This window comes from Sminthopsis crassicaudata, chromosome 4 (genome assembly GCF_048593235.1).
Source record: "Sminthopsis crassicaudata isolate SCR6 chromosome 4, ASM4859323v1, whole genome shotgun sequence".
NCBI classification, from domain to species: domain Eukaryota; kingdom Metazoa; phylum Chordata; class Mammalia; order Dasyuromorphia; family Dasyuridae; genus Sminthopsis; species Sminthopsis crassicaudata.
Genome location: NC_133620.1, coordinates 104,586,714 through 104,600,731, shown reverse-complemented (window position 1 = coordinate 104,600,731; position 14,018 = coordinate 104,586,714). Strand labels below are relative to the sequence as shown.

Sequence of the window (14,018 nt, the reverse complement as noted above, 5' to 3'; positions counted from 1 at the left end):
CAGGATTTTTGCCTCCAAAACCAGCACCTGTTAGGATTACTAGGTGAGAACTCAGGTTGTCTGGATAGTGACAAGGTGAGAACTCAGGTTGACTTGACAGTTCTCTGGCTCAGACCTTTGGTTTGGGCCTTTAAAGGGAGTTTACACCTTAGGAATTCTAGGAGGAGCAAGCTCATTGATTGAAGTGGTTCTTCCCAGAAGCCCTTGTATGATCCCACGCCCATTCTCTGGGAGGATAAAAAGAGGCAACATTGAGCTTGGAGAACAGTCTGGACTGGGAAAGGACAAGAGCTGGAGGAGATTCAGAGCCAGGATTCAGGAAGAAGAGGAGGCTGGCTGGAGGCTCCAGAAGCCTCCCAAGAAATCTGCTCATAAAGGAAAAGATTAAACAGAAAAGACACCTCCTCCCAGAGAAGGATTACAACTGAGAGATGATCAGAACATTACAAGCACCTAAATAACAAAAGAATATTAATGATACCACTTGTAAAGTATATTGAATATAGCACAAACTGTGTGAAAAGGTGAACAACTTACAGATTAAGAACATACTGATCAGAGACTGTTAGCTAAATTGATTGAAGCCTTAAAGGCCTCAGATTCAGCCTCTCCAGAGTCATATGATTTTAGATAAGGTCTGGACTACATTTCATTGTCCAAAGAAGGGATTAAAATATATATACGTAGCCAAAGAAGCTGTATATTACCTTGTCTACATTGTACTGACCAAATAGGGGAATATAGACTTAGGTGACCAATCACAACATATAGAGGGTGGGATTTTGGAGGTTCTTTGTCTGAAATGTATAAAAGCTGTAAGCATTTTCAAGGCTCTGGCCCTATCCTGTTGTGAAATTTGGCTCGCAGACCAGGATGGGGTCCGCTTATGGAGATTCTAATAAATAATTCTGCTTTCTATGAGTGATCTCTGTAGTAGTTAATTTGGATAAGTCTTTTTGTCCCAAGCATAACTAACCAACATTTAGGCATTTATTAAATGCCTATTATGTGCTAGGGACTGAAAATACAGAGACAAAAACTCAGCCCCTGCACTTTTATGAAGTTTACATGCTCCTTGATGTTTTCTGGCATGAATCAAAGACTGAAATGTTTTCAGTGCCCAAATAAATAGTATGCAAGAAAACAGATTACTTAAAATAGTGTCCTATTCCATATACAAAGGTGAGCTTCCAATGGATGTGCAAGCTAAATATGAAAGACCATGCCATAAAAAATAGAGGAAAATGGAAGACTATGGCTGAGGCAGAATTTTTTTTTTTTTTTGCTGAGGCAATTGGGAATAAGTGACTTGCCTAGGGTCCCACAGCTAGGAAGTGTTGAGTGTCTGGGGCCAAATTTGAACTTAGGACCTCTTGACTTCAGGGCTGATACTCTATCCGCTGCACCACCCAGCTAGAGGCAAAATTCTTAATGAACAGAATGGTCAATTGAGAGAACACAGACAATATTGCCTACATAAAATTAAAAAGATTTTACACAAACAAAATCAATGAGCCAGAAATGAAAACTCTCAACTATACAAAGCTCGTGTTAAACATTTCTGGCAAAAATCTAGCACTCAAAACATATAGGGAATTAAAATAAACATGTAAGATCAAGAGCTATTCCCCTCCTCCCAAATAAGGTCAAAAGATATAAAGTATTCTTTTTTAATGGAATATAAATTTATTATTAAAATTTTCATTTTAATTGACTGATTTTATATACTATACCAATTTCAAATAGATCCTTCACCTTGTCTCTAATCATGGAGCCAACCTTTGTAACAAATTTTAAAAGAGGGGGAAAAAGAATTTAATTAAACTAATCAACACATTAACTTTCTAAGGACACAAATCATGTTCCATACTCCCAGTTTCCTATCTCTATAAGAAAAGAAAGTATGTACATTTTCTCATTTGTTATCTGGGGCTAATCTTGCTCATTATAATTACACAGCATTCAGTCTCATTTTTAAATTTTCCCCCTGACAATGCACTGTACTAGACATTGTTTTTCGGACTATGCCTAGGTTCATATAAATCTTCTCACAGCTCACTGAATTCTTCATATTGTTTCTTCATGGTACAATAATATCCAAATGCATCCATCCATCACATTTTAATTGATCCTAATCAATAGATCTTTGACAGCACAAAAGAGTGTTTTATGAATATTTTGATGAGTAAAACCTGTTTTTTCTTTGACTACTTTTGGGTTGATGCCTTTGTTGCTGTTCAGTCATTTCAGCTATATCTGAACCCTTCATGACCCCATTTGAGGTTTTCTTGACAAAGATACTGGAGTGGTTTGCCATTTCCTTCTGTAGCCAGTCACACAACTAGGAAGTGGCTGATGATGGATTTGAACACAGATCTCACTGACTCTAGCTCCAGTGCTCGATCTGCTTAGTCATCTAGCTGCTTCAGAGTAGATGCCTAGCAGCATAATATCTGGCTATAGCCCCTCCAATAATATCTATGCCTATCTTTAGCAATCTTCTGAGCATGAGGTGAAATCTTAAAGAGTTCTTTTCATTTTCATTTCTCTTATTAATAGTGATTTTGAGCAATCTTTCAAATCACTAACAATTTGCAATTTTTTTGAAGACTTTATGTTCTTTTTTTTTTTTATTTTTTTTATTGAGGCAACTGGGAATAAGTGACTTGCCCAGGGTCACACAGCTAGGAAGTGTTGAGTGTCTGAGGCCAGATATGAACTTGGATTCTCCTGACTTCAGGGCTGGTGCTCTATCCACTGCACCACCTAGCTGCCCCCTATGTTCATATTCTTTAACAAGTGATCTATGAGAAAATGATCTTAACATCTGTGTGAGTTCCTTATTTGGATATCAGACATTATCATTGAAATTACACAATTTTTTTCCCTTAATCAAAAGCTTCCCTTAATTATGCAAAAGCTTTGCGATATCATGTAAACTAAAATTACTGATTTTGTCTTTTGTGATCATTTCTTTTGCCTTGTTTGATTAAAGAATTCTCCCTCTAGCCATAGCTGCAAAAAGTACTTGTTCTAGTTCCTTTCTAATTTTTTTATAGTCTGATCTTTCAGACTATCTAGGTTGTATATGCATTTTGGGCTCATTGTGTTATATAGTGCATGGAAAGGCAATTTCTTAACCCCATCTCCCACTAAGGTAGCCAAATTTTCCATCTTACAAAATACTGATGCCTTTTGCAGTTAATGAACTCAGGGAAATAAAGGTTCAGGCAGTAATGTTACTTCTTCAGGGAGCCTCGATGCTTGGCTGATGGGACATCTTGGGCATCTTAAAGAGGAGAGCTCTACTGAACTGAATGAACTTTCGTATGGTACCTCAATGTCTAGCCTAATTGAATAGCGTTCTGCTAGCGCTAAATATTGGAATGATCAAGTAGCTCATTTTGTTCCAATTCCAAAATATTCACAGAAGCAAATTTGTGATAGAAAAAAAAATTAGAAACAAAAGTTTCATAGTTAAACATAAATGAATGGAAAATTCCAATAACAACAATTAAGATAATTATACTGGTAGAATTACTCACTTTTACAAGACCCTGAGACAGGTGACCAAGCTCCATTTTCCTGACAGGTACTGATGAGTTGACCAAATTTACTGGGTGTATGACCTTCACGACACACAAAAATCACAGTGCTGTTAATAGGAAAGTAATTTTTATTTACGAATGTGGCATTCAGCTTCATAGTAAGAAACCGCTCTGGGGCATTACAGCTACCTGGAAACAAAAGGGAAAAGCACATTAAAAAAGGAATACAGTCATCAAAAAATGTAGAAACAAAATAAACTGAAGAAAAAGTTAAAAGGACTAGCAAATAAAAACATATTTTGAATAGCTGATGCAAATATTTTCTTCAAAAAGTTTACGAAGCAAAAAACCCTTCAATGTCTTAGTACATTATATACCAAAAGATTCTGTACAAACTTTGCAGCAGATGAAAAGATACTTGAGCTGAATAGGCTCTGGTTTCCTTATGGATGGCTAGATGGAGGTGAAACCATGGTCTGGAGCCGGGTAGATAAAAAGTGAGATTTTAGTCATTCATCAGGTAATCAGGATAGCTCATATTGATGTCAGAACTGAGTGTGTTCTTTTGGAAGTCCAGGTCTCTATAAACTACACAGCTTATATTAATTTCAATGCAGTTGACAAATGACATTGTAAACATTCTTTAGTAATTACTTTAAACATCTTTTAGGTCCCCTTTTAAAGACTAATGTACTGAAGAATAGAGGACTTGTCTTCTATATTCTTATGCCTCTTGTGCTTAACCTACCTTGGGTTGGTTACCCAAGAAAAACATGAAGTAAACGAGTAGTTGCTCAAGAAATACTTACTGAATTGAAAATAATTCATATCTTAAATTGACTAATGTACACATTTAAAATATAACATTATTTCCATTTATTTGGCATTTCTATTCCATGTGAATAAGCCTCCTGGGTAATTGAAGTTCACCCTCTAAAACATCAAAGTTGTTTAAATTTTTTAAAAGTATTTTGGGGAGAAATATAAATTGTACTGCTTTCTTAAAAGAACATGCTGAAAATAAAACTCAGTCTTTTGAAGGGGTTAACTTGATGTCATCATTAACAATACTAACAGCTATTGTTAAGTGTTATATCACAAGGCATGCTCTCTGGAAGCACATTTGAAGGTTGTAAGTAGGGTCCCAAAAGGGAAAAATTCTTACATCTAGAGTTCAAAGGAACTTTCAAAGAACTTGGTAACTTCACACTCCTAAAATTATAGCTCATGAGCTCCCACAAGTACACTTATCTTTAAAAAGTTAGCCCATACAGAAACTAGGAAGGGACGCACACTTAACACCATACACCAAGATGAGATCAAAATAGGTTCCTGATTTAGGCTTAAAGAACGAGATTATAAATAAATTAGAGGAACATGGAATAGTTTACCTCCCAGACTTGTGGAGGAGGAAGGAATTTGTGACCAAAGAACTAGAGATCATTATTGATCACAAAATAGAAAATTTTGATTATATCAAATTAAAAAGCTTTTGTACAAACAAAACTAATGCGAACAAGATTAGAAGGGAAGCAACAAACTGGGAAAACATTTTTACGCTTAAAGGTTCTGATAAAGGCCTCATTTCCAAAATATATAAAGAATTGACTCTAATTTATAAGAAATCAAGCCATTCTCCAATTAGTAAATGGTCAAAGGATATGAACAGACAATTTTCAGATGATGAAATTGAAATTATTTCTACTCATATGAAAGGGTGCTCCAAATCACTATTGATCAGAGAAATACAAATTAAGACAAATCTGAGATACCACTACATACCTGTCAGATTGGCTAAGATGACAAGAAAAGATAATGATGAATGTCAGAGGGGATGCGGGTAAACTGGGGCACTGATGCATTGTTGGTGGAGTTGTGAACAGATCCAACCATTCTGGAGAGCAATCTGGAATTATGCTCAAAGTTATCAAACTGTGCATACCCTTTGATCCAGCAGTGTTACAAGTGGGCTTATATCCCAAAGAGATCTTAAAGAAGGGAAAGGGACCTGTATGTGCCAAAATGTCTGTGGCAGCCCTTTTTGTAGTGGCTAGAAATTGGAAAATGAGTGAATGCTCGTCAATTGGAGAATGGTTGGGTAAATTATGGTATACGAATGTTATGGAATATTATTGCTCTGTAAGAAATGACCAGCAGGAGGAATACAGAGAGGTTTGGAGAGACTTACACCAACTGATGCTGTGTGAAATGAGCAGAACCAGGAGATCATTATACACTTCAACAACACTACTGTATGAGGATGTATTCTGATGGAAGTGGATATCTTCGACAAAGAGAAGATCCAATTCACTTCCAAATGAACAATGATGGACAGAATCAGCTACACCCAGAGAAGGAACACTGGGAAATGAATGTGGACTACATGCATTTTGGGGTTTTTTTCCAGGATATTTTTACCTTCTGAATCCAATTTTTCTTGGGCAACACAAGAACTGTACAGATCTACACACGTATATTGTATCTGAGATATATTTTAACATGTTTAACATGTATAAGACTTCCAGCCATCTAGGAGAGGAGGGGGAGGGAGGGATGGGAAAAATTGGAATAGAAGTAAGTGCAAGGGACAATGTTGTAAAAATTACCCATGCATATGTTCTGTCAATAAAAAGCTATAATTTAAAAAAAAAAGTTAGCCCATAGGAACACTGAAACAAGGGAAAGACACTCAGCTAGGATAGTAAGAAAATAGCTAACTAACAGTTCGACCTCCCCACTCTCCATAAACTTAGGGTTTATACCCCAATACACTTGCAGAAAAATATGTGGTTTAAGTAAATTGCCTTTAGTACTGTGGGACCATGTCCTTTCTCTTAATATTCTCAGGCTGCACCTTCTGAGAGCAGCACCTCTGTTGAGATAGGTTGCTCAGATACGTTTCCTCAGTCTTATCTCCTCAGTGCCTGGCCCAAGTTCTTCTTGAATTGACAGTTGGCTTTCTTCCGGCTGCCAGGGGTAGCCTACTTTTAAGTGACATCCACTGATTCTGTTCTGTGCTGGATTCAGTGTCTGTTACTGGGGACAAGAAGCTACTAACAGTGGGGCTGAGAAATATAACTTACCTCAACATCTTTTGTGTGCTCTGGTCATACTTTATCAATCTATTTTCTTACTTGGCCTTCTCCCCTTCTCTCTGTTCCCAATATGAAACAGATTACCCCACTAGGGGAATCAATCTGCTGAAAGGCACCAGAGATGAGCAATGAATAGGTGAGTGAGGCAGATTCCAGCACTAGCAAAGGTCCCCAGAAGTAGGACTAACTTTTTGTCAACCAATTACAAGTTGCCCTTCCAATTCCATCAGTGAAATTGCAGATTTCATAAAGATGTTAAAGGTATAAAGTTTTCTGTTTCATTTAAAACATATCATGAGCCCTTTCTGTTATTAACCAGCTTGAGAGGGATATCAATTGGTTAAGGACCAATTCTATATAGATTAACACTTCCTCCTTCTCAAGGCAAGTAAAATGTGTACCAGATTCTTTGTCCTAATGCTAAACTTGTATTTCAATTCCTTGTCAGCTTTTTTAATCTGTATACTACCTTATTTACAGGGTATTAATTACTACTACTACCTCTAATAACCATTTTCCTTTATCAAAATTGCTATAATGACAATTTCATTCTTCAGAAGTAATAAACTGTTAAAGAGATAAGCTATTTTAGATCTGATTCTAATAACAAGAAAGAATTGGAGAAGTAAAAATGCAAGAATCATGAGAATAACCATTCATCTTTAGAATTCATGATTGAGACAAGAAAGCCCGTCTGACAAACCCCCAAGATTTTAGAAGAAGAGATTTCTTCTTCAGAGAAAGAAAATGTAGCATTACATGGCCTAAAAATTCTACCATTATCCCAGAAAGAATGAGAAGATCAAAAGGGAAGTCTAAAGACAGAAAAATCATTTAGTTTTAAAAAAAAAAAAAAAAAAGAGGGAATTGCCTAAAGAACTATGTAACTACATAGGGAGCCTGACAATTCACTAATTTGGATTTTTAAAAAAATGTATGTATAATAATGACTATAAAAACTAACACTATAACAACTATAACACTAAAGGCGGTGAAACTGATGCATTGTCATAAACAATATAAATTCTGGAAACTTCATATTGAAACACCAGGAGAAATAGAGTACAATATAAATAGAATATAATTACATACTGTCCGATGCAGTTTTATCAAGCTGGCCTTGCTCAAACATTTTTCTTTGTTACAAAGAAGAATTTTAGTAGTGGTAAGAGGTTGAAGTCACTTTTCTGTAGAGACATGCAAAACAAAAAGGTACTTAAAGTACTGTTAGATATGGTTGAACTTTTATCAATGAAATGTTATCAAAGTATTAGAAAAGGGCAAATGTCTCAGTGTTTTTTTTTTTTTTTTTCTAATGTAAAGAATGGTCTGTTAAGTTAAAAAGATCAAATGATGGACAGAAATAACTACACCCAGAGAAGGAACACTGGGAAGTGAATGTAAATTGTTAGCACTACTGTCTATCTACCCAGGTTACTTATACCTTCGGAATCTAATACTTAATGTGCAACAAGAAAATGGTATTTACACACATATATTGTATCTGGGTTATATTGTAACACATGTAAAATGTATGGGATTGCCTGTCATCGGGGGGAGGGACTGGAGAGAGGAGGGTGATAATTTGGAAAAATGAATACAAGGGATAATATTATAAAAAAATTACTCATGCAGATATACTGTGGAAAAAAATTCTAAATAAAATTTTAAAAAAAGTTAAAAAGATCAGCAAGCTTGACTTTAAACAATTTGGAATGGTTAGTGAATATATAGAAAAGCATCTGGTCATCATTAAGAGTCTACCTCATCAAAAATAAGTCATATTATACTAGCCATATATATTTTTTAAACAGGGTTAATTCTCATGTATTTTTTACCATGTTTAACATATATTGGAGAATATGCTACCTAGGGAAGGGGATGGAGGAAGAGAGGGAAAAATTGGAACACAAAGTTATTCAAGTATCAATGTTGAAAAAATTATCCTTGCATGTTTTGAAAATTAAAAACCTCAATAAAAAATTAAGAAACAACAACAACAACAAAAGGGTTAATCTGTTTTGTGTAAGAAGGAGAGAGAAGAGTAAGATCCCGGAGCACATAGAAAGGGATTGAAGATTAGCCTGACTGTTCATAGCATCTTATCTATTGGTCCAATGGGAGACTGAATTCAGCACAGATCAAATAATGGTTCCCTGGCAGGAAAGAAAAGAGCCAGCTGTGGATTCAAGAAGGATTTAGCTCAGGCACTGAGTAGAAGAGCAGGTCAAGGAAACCCAATGTCCTTGGTAGATCAAGAAAATATTGTACATATAAATTTACATAAATTTTTAAAAGCATTTGAAAAGTCTCTCATGGTATTCTGTGGATAAGAACAAGAGTTAGTGAACAGATTTGTGGATTCTGAACTGCCTTACTGTCAGACCCAAAGAGTAGTCATTAATAGCTTGAAGTCAACGTAAAGTTTCCAATAAAACTCGATAGGGATTTGTCCTTCATTCTAGCTTAACATTTTAATTAACAAAATGCTTATCAAAAGTGCAGATGCTATCAAATTTAAGGAGATGGATAGTGAACAAAGTCAGGATCCAAAAAAAGCTCAAATGACTAAATCCCTGTTAAATTTCAAACCTCACATTTGGTTTCAAAAATTATACTTCTAATATACATGATTTTGTCTGAAGTTTTAACAGACTGACAATTCAATGAATCAATAGTATAGAATGAGAGCCAAAGAAGTATGATATTGTCTAAAACTGCATAAAAGTCATTGTCAGGCCATACCTGAAACAACGTGTATAGTTCAGAATACGACTTTTTAGGAAGCATCTACACTAGAATGTAGACAAAGGTGGAAAGAACCACAGAGGACACTAAGAGAAGGGTGGCCAGGACTGTGAAGGATCCTTATGTCATATCAGAACAAGTGGAAAGAACCAAGAATTTTTAGTTTGATAATATGACAATTTAGAGGAAATATGACCAGTCTTCAATTTTTTTAAGAGCCTGTGCTTGGTCTTAGAAGATAAAACTAGGGACACTGGACAAAAGTTAGAGAGAGTCAGATTTGGTTTTGCTATATGGAAAAACTTCCTAATAATCAGAACTATCAAAAGTGAAATGGGGTATCTCAGGATATAGTCCAACCCAGTGCAGGTCTTTAAACTTGGATTATTTACCGACTACATTGTGGAAGAAATTCTTATTCAAGGAATAGTTTGGGTTATATGGCTTTTAAGTTCTCTTCCAATTCAGATTTTGTAATTTGATGCTTCTAATCTAGCATAGCCTTTTAAATCAAATAAATTTAGAATTGTGTAAAAAGCAATAGCTGGTGAGAAAAGAGTTAATCCTAAAGTACACAAATGACTATTATACAGGTTTCATGACATCTCTTTTTGTCTCTTAAATTGCCTATGTTTGTTTACTTTTTGATTCTTGGCTATATTCCACCTCATGGAGGTTGCTTACTAAATGGCTTTAAATAAGTGAAGTATGTCAGAAAACATTGTTGAATGTGAGTATTCCCTCCAACACTGGAGATTGTAACATATCTATAAATCCTCTTATACCTGTTCAATTCTTGTCTATATCTTCCTATAAAATTACTTCATTCTTGGGGGAGGGGAGAGCAGGAAAAATAAGTGGAAGGGAAAATTATCACAGAAACAGAAGCACACATATTCAAATGTATATATGTTTGATGGAATTTGCAGAAAATAAAAACTAGGTCAAGGATTATTTAACAATCTGTTTTGAAAACTAGACAGCAACAAGTCTCAAGTCATACCATAAAAAATTGCATCTGTATCACAGACAAAAACATGAGAAAATAATCATTAAAAATTACTTGCCTTACCAAAAAAAAAAATTAAAAATAATTTTTTTACTCTCAGTTACAAAGGACATATAAAAAGTATTAAATAATAAATTATCAGAAACAAGACTAATTGATTCAACTGCATGGAAAAATTATCAACAAAAAATATCCAGTAATTCAATGGAACAAATATTAATTGTTCCAGGCACAAAAAGAAAAACAATAAATTAGGAATATATGAAAAATTATATGTCAATCTAACATCTAAAATAAGGAACCAGTACAAATAGTACAGGGCAATAACACTTGGTTTATTTTGTGCAGTCAAAAGACAATTTATAAAAATAAAAGCCCAGGTCAGTAATAACATGAAAAAACTCCAACCTCACTATAGATCAAAGAAACATTTTAAAAAACAAATTAAACAATTTAAGGTAACACTATATGGCTTTCAAATTGATCCTAGATATACTATAACATATTTATGTATGGGAATGCCTGCCATCTAGGGGAGCGGGTGGAGGGAAGGGGAAAATTTGGAACAGAAGGGAGTACAAGGGATAATGTTGTAAAAAATTACCCATGCATATGTACTGTCAAAAAATGTTATAATTATAAAATTAATTTTAAAAAATTGATCCTAGAAAAGGAAAAAGAAAATGTGACAAATGTTGTGAAGTGTCAAAGAACAGATAGAAAAGGAATAAGCTGTTAGGGATATTTAAAGTGTTACAATTCACAGGATTATAGATTTAGAGCTAGAAGGACATTACATTGAGAATAACCTCTTCATTTTGAAAATGTGGCACAGAAAGTTCACCTAACTCACCCAGTCTAAGGAAGAAACTGGATCAGACTTCAAGTCCAATCTCATGTCCCAGACCATGCTGCCTCTATCCGGTTTGTTATATACTAAGTTTTTAACAAGTAAATTATTTTCCTTAAAAACAAACATAAATCAACAACTTACGATCACAGAACTGTGGGATTTGTGACCATTCCGTATCCTGGCAAACAACTGAGTCTGACTTCTCAGGTATTTTAACATAACCAGTATCACATCTGTAACTTATGATGGTTCCATTAACAAAGCTTTTTTTAGCACCATAGTTTCCTTCCGGATGAGCATTCTGAAATGTTGGCAGAGTACTACAATCCCCTAAAAAAAGTGATTAAATATTACAAACTATACACAATTCCAGTAACAGGGGAGAGGGTTTTTAAAAGAACCTTAATTACCTTTCTAGGAATATTGTTTTCATATCCAGCCCTAGACACTTAATACCTGTATGACACTGGGAGCTCACCCGTTTGTCTCAGTTTCCAAAACTGGAAAATGAGGATAAGATGACAGCAGGGTTATTGTGAGGGTTATTGCGAAGCATGAAATGAGATATTAGTAAAAGTGCTTAGCACAGTGCCGAACACATAGTAGGCCCTATAAATGTTGATTCTCTTCCTTTCTTCTTCAACCATGACACCGTTCCCCCCCCCCCCCCCCCCCCATAGCATGTATTTTCAAGAAACAAGGTTTGCTATGATTTGGGAATCATCACAGTCAAAGCACTGCCGTGAATTTATGCTTTAGGGAAGGCAAAATGTCAAAGCTCTGATTTCAAAGCCTCATTCACAAAACTTATTTTTCTAACCTTACTTCAACTGAAACAGTTGCAAGATTTGGATTTTCAGCTGTTTTGACAAAGTATGAATTTATCACTGTAAAACAAATTAGATTTCTGAGCAAAGTCCTGACTCATCCCTGCGATGATTATTTGCAAATAATTTTAGGAATTAAATATGTGAGAATGGCTGCCCACTGTGAAAACATTTCTGACGCCTTCTTTTTGATTTCGTTAATTTCATAGATTAAGTTAATTAAAAATTTATTAATTCATTAATTTATGCATAAATTAATCAATTTAAATTAATAACCCCCCCCAATCTACTTTAGTAATAGGGCTTGAGTAGCAATTCCTCCTCCTACCCCAATTTAGGAGATAATATAGGGCCAAATGGAATATTCCCTACTCTCTCAGTAACACTGTTTCCTTCGGCAAAAATGAGGATTGGTGCGGGTCACCGCAGGCCCCACCCACACACCGTCAGGAGGGGTCTGCGCTGCCCTTCGGAAGCTTTAACCACCTCGTTTCTGTTCCAGGAGTCACTTAGTGGAATGATTTGGGTTGTTCTAATAAGTCGTTCACCGGCCAAAAAAAGGAAGTGGACATCGGGGTGGGGGCAGGGTGTGAAATCCACTTCCCATCTGGCCAAAGTCAAGGCCATCCGGAGCCCCGTCTCCCCCGCACTTACAAGCCTGAAGTTTGCAAGAACTGTTTCGTTTTTATCTTTGCAACACATTTTTTTTATCTTTGAACACAGTAGGTGCTCAATAAAGGCTGGATTAAATTCGGATTCTCTTTCCATTACTGGGGACATTACGGAAAGCAGTGAGAGGAAAGTGTTTCACCCCCCTCCTCCCCTCCCCTCCCCCCCCAGGGAGCGCCAGAAGGGTTCGTCGGTCCCCGGGGACTGGCAGTGGGCAGGGCCGAGGCCGCGAGCCCGCATTACCCCGCATCCCCCCTCAGCCCCCGGCGCCCCTCCTCACCGCGGACCCGCGGCAGTGCGAGAAGTGTTAGCACCCAGAGCAGCGCCTCGGGAGGGAGCACGGCCCCGCGGCGGGCACACGCCCCCATGGCTGCGGCGCGCTTCTCTCGGGAGGACGCCGAACGTCCCGCGATGGACTCCTGCAGGGCGCGCGCCGGGAGAAGCATCGGCGGAGTCGCTCCGCTCTCTAACTAACAGCAATCCCCCTAGCGAGCCGGGCGCAGGCTCTGGGTGGAGACCCGCTCCCGGGAAGCCCGCCAGGAACTCCAGAGGGCGAGGGAGGGGAATCCTCCCGCCCCGCCTTAGTTTTGATCATAAACGGGGCCCCGCCCTCGAAGAAGCGTCCGGACGGAGTGGGGGGGAGGGGAGAAGAGAGAAAAGGGAGCCGGAAGCTGGGGAGGCACGGGGAGGGGCGCTTCCTGTGGTGTCCCGGAAGTTGTCGCAATGGGTTTTTAAAAACCACTTCTACACCCTTCCCTACCCCCCGCCCTGTGCTCCAGGCCTGAAACAGCGAATCCTGCATTGTTGTGAGCGCGTGTGGGCCTTTCCCTCCCCTTCTCCCGGAGGAACCCCGCCCACGTGCAAGGTGCGGGAGGGCCTCGAGCTTTGTTCTTTTTGTTTCTGGAATCCTCTGAAGTAATGTTTCTTCACCTGTTTACCTCCCTTCCCTCCCAGCCCGTAGCTAGGGGTGGATCCCCTCCCTACCCACTGGGGCCCGTGCCCCAAGACCCAAAGGAGAAAACATTACTAGGAAAATGAGAACTTCCAGCAGAGGCGTGTGGGGCTCTCTGGAAAACCGTGGAAAGCTCTATCTTTGGAGGGCTTTAAAGATAATTATACCCGACGTTGGAGTGTAGCCATTCAACCCGGAAGCATTTATGTTACGTGCCAGCCAGGTGGCACGCCTGCGCTCTGAGCGGGTAGGGAAAAAAAAGTCTCAAGGAGCTCAGAATTAAACGGAGAGGACCAATTTGCTCAAGCATTTATATA

General features: G+C 37.6%; 1 protein-coding gene across 5 annotated transcripts in view; it reads right to left on the bottom strand.

Moving 5' to 3' along the window:
• The window catches only part of CD46 (CD46 molecule), a 48,313-nt gene extending 34,940 nt beyond the window's left edge, over window positions 1-13,373 (bottom strand). For 3 of the 5 annotated variants that reach the window (XM_074309054.1, XM_074309055.1, XM_074309058.1), the window contains exons 1-3: window positions 13,030-13,373; window positions 11,395-11,583; window positions 3,546-3,737 (exon numbers count right to left, since the gene is read on the bottom strand). In XM_074309054.1, the coding sequence (XP_074165155.1) occupies window positions 3,546-3,737; window positions 11,395-11,583; window positions 13,030-13,195 (547 nt within the window). In that variant the 5' untranslated portion in view covers window positions 13,196-13,373. The remainder of the gene's footprint in view (window positions 1-3,545; window positions 3,738-11,394; window positions 11,584-13,029) is intronic. The other 2 variants (XM_074309056.1, XM_074309057.1) reach the window with 1 other exon arrangement.
• Window positions 13,374-14,018: the final 645 nt, after the last annotated feature.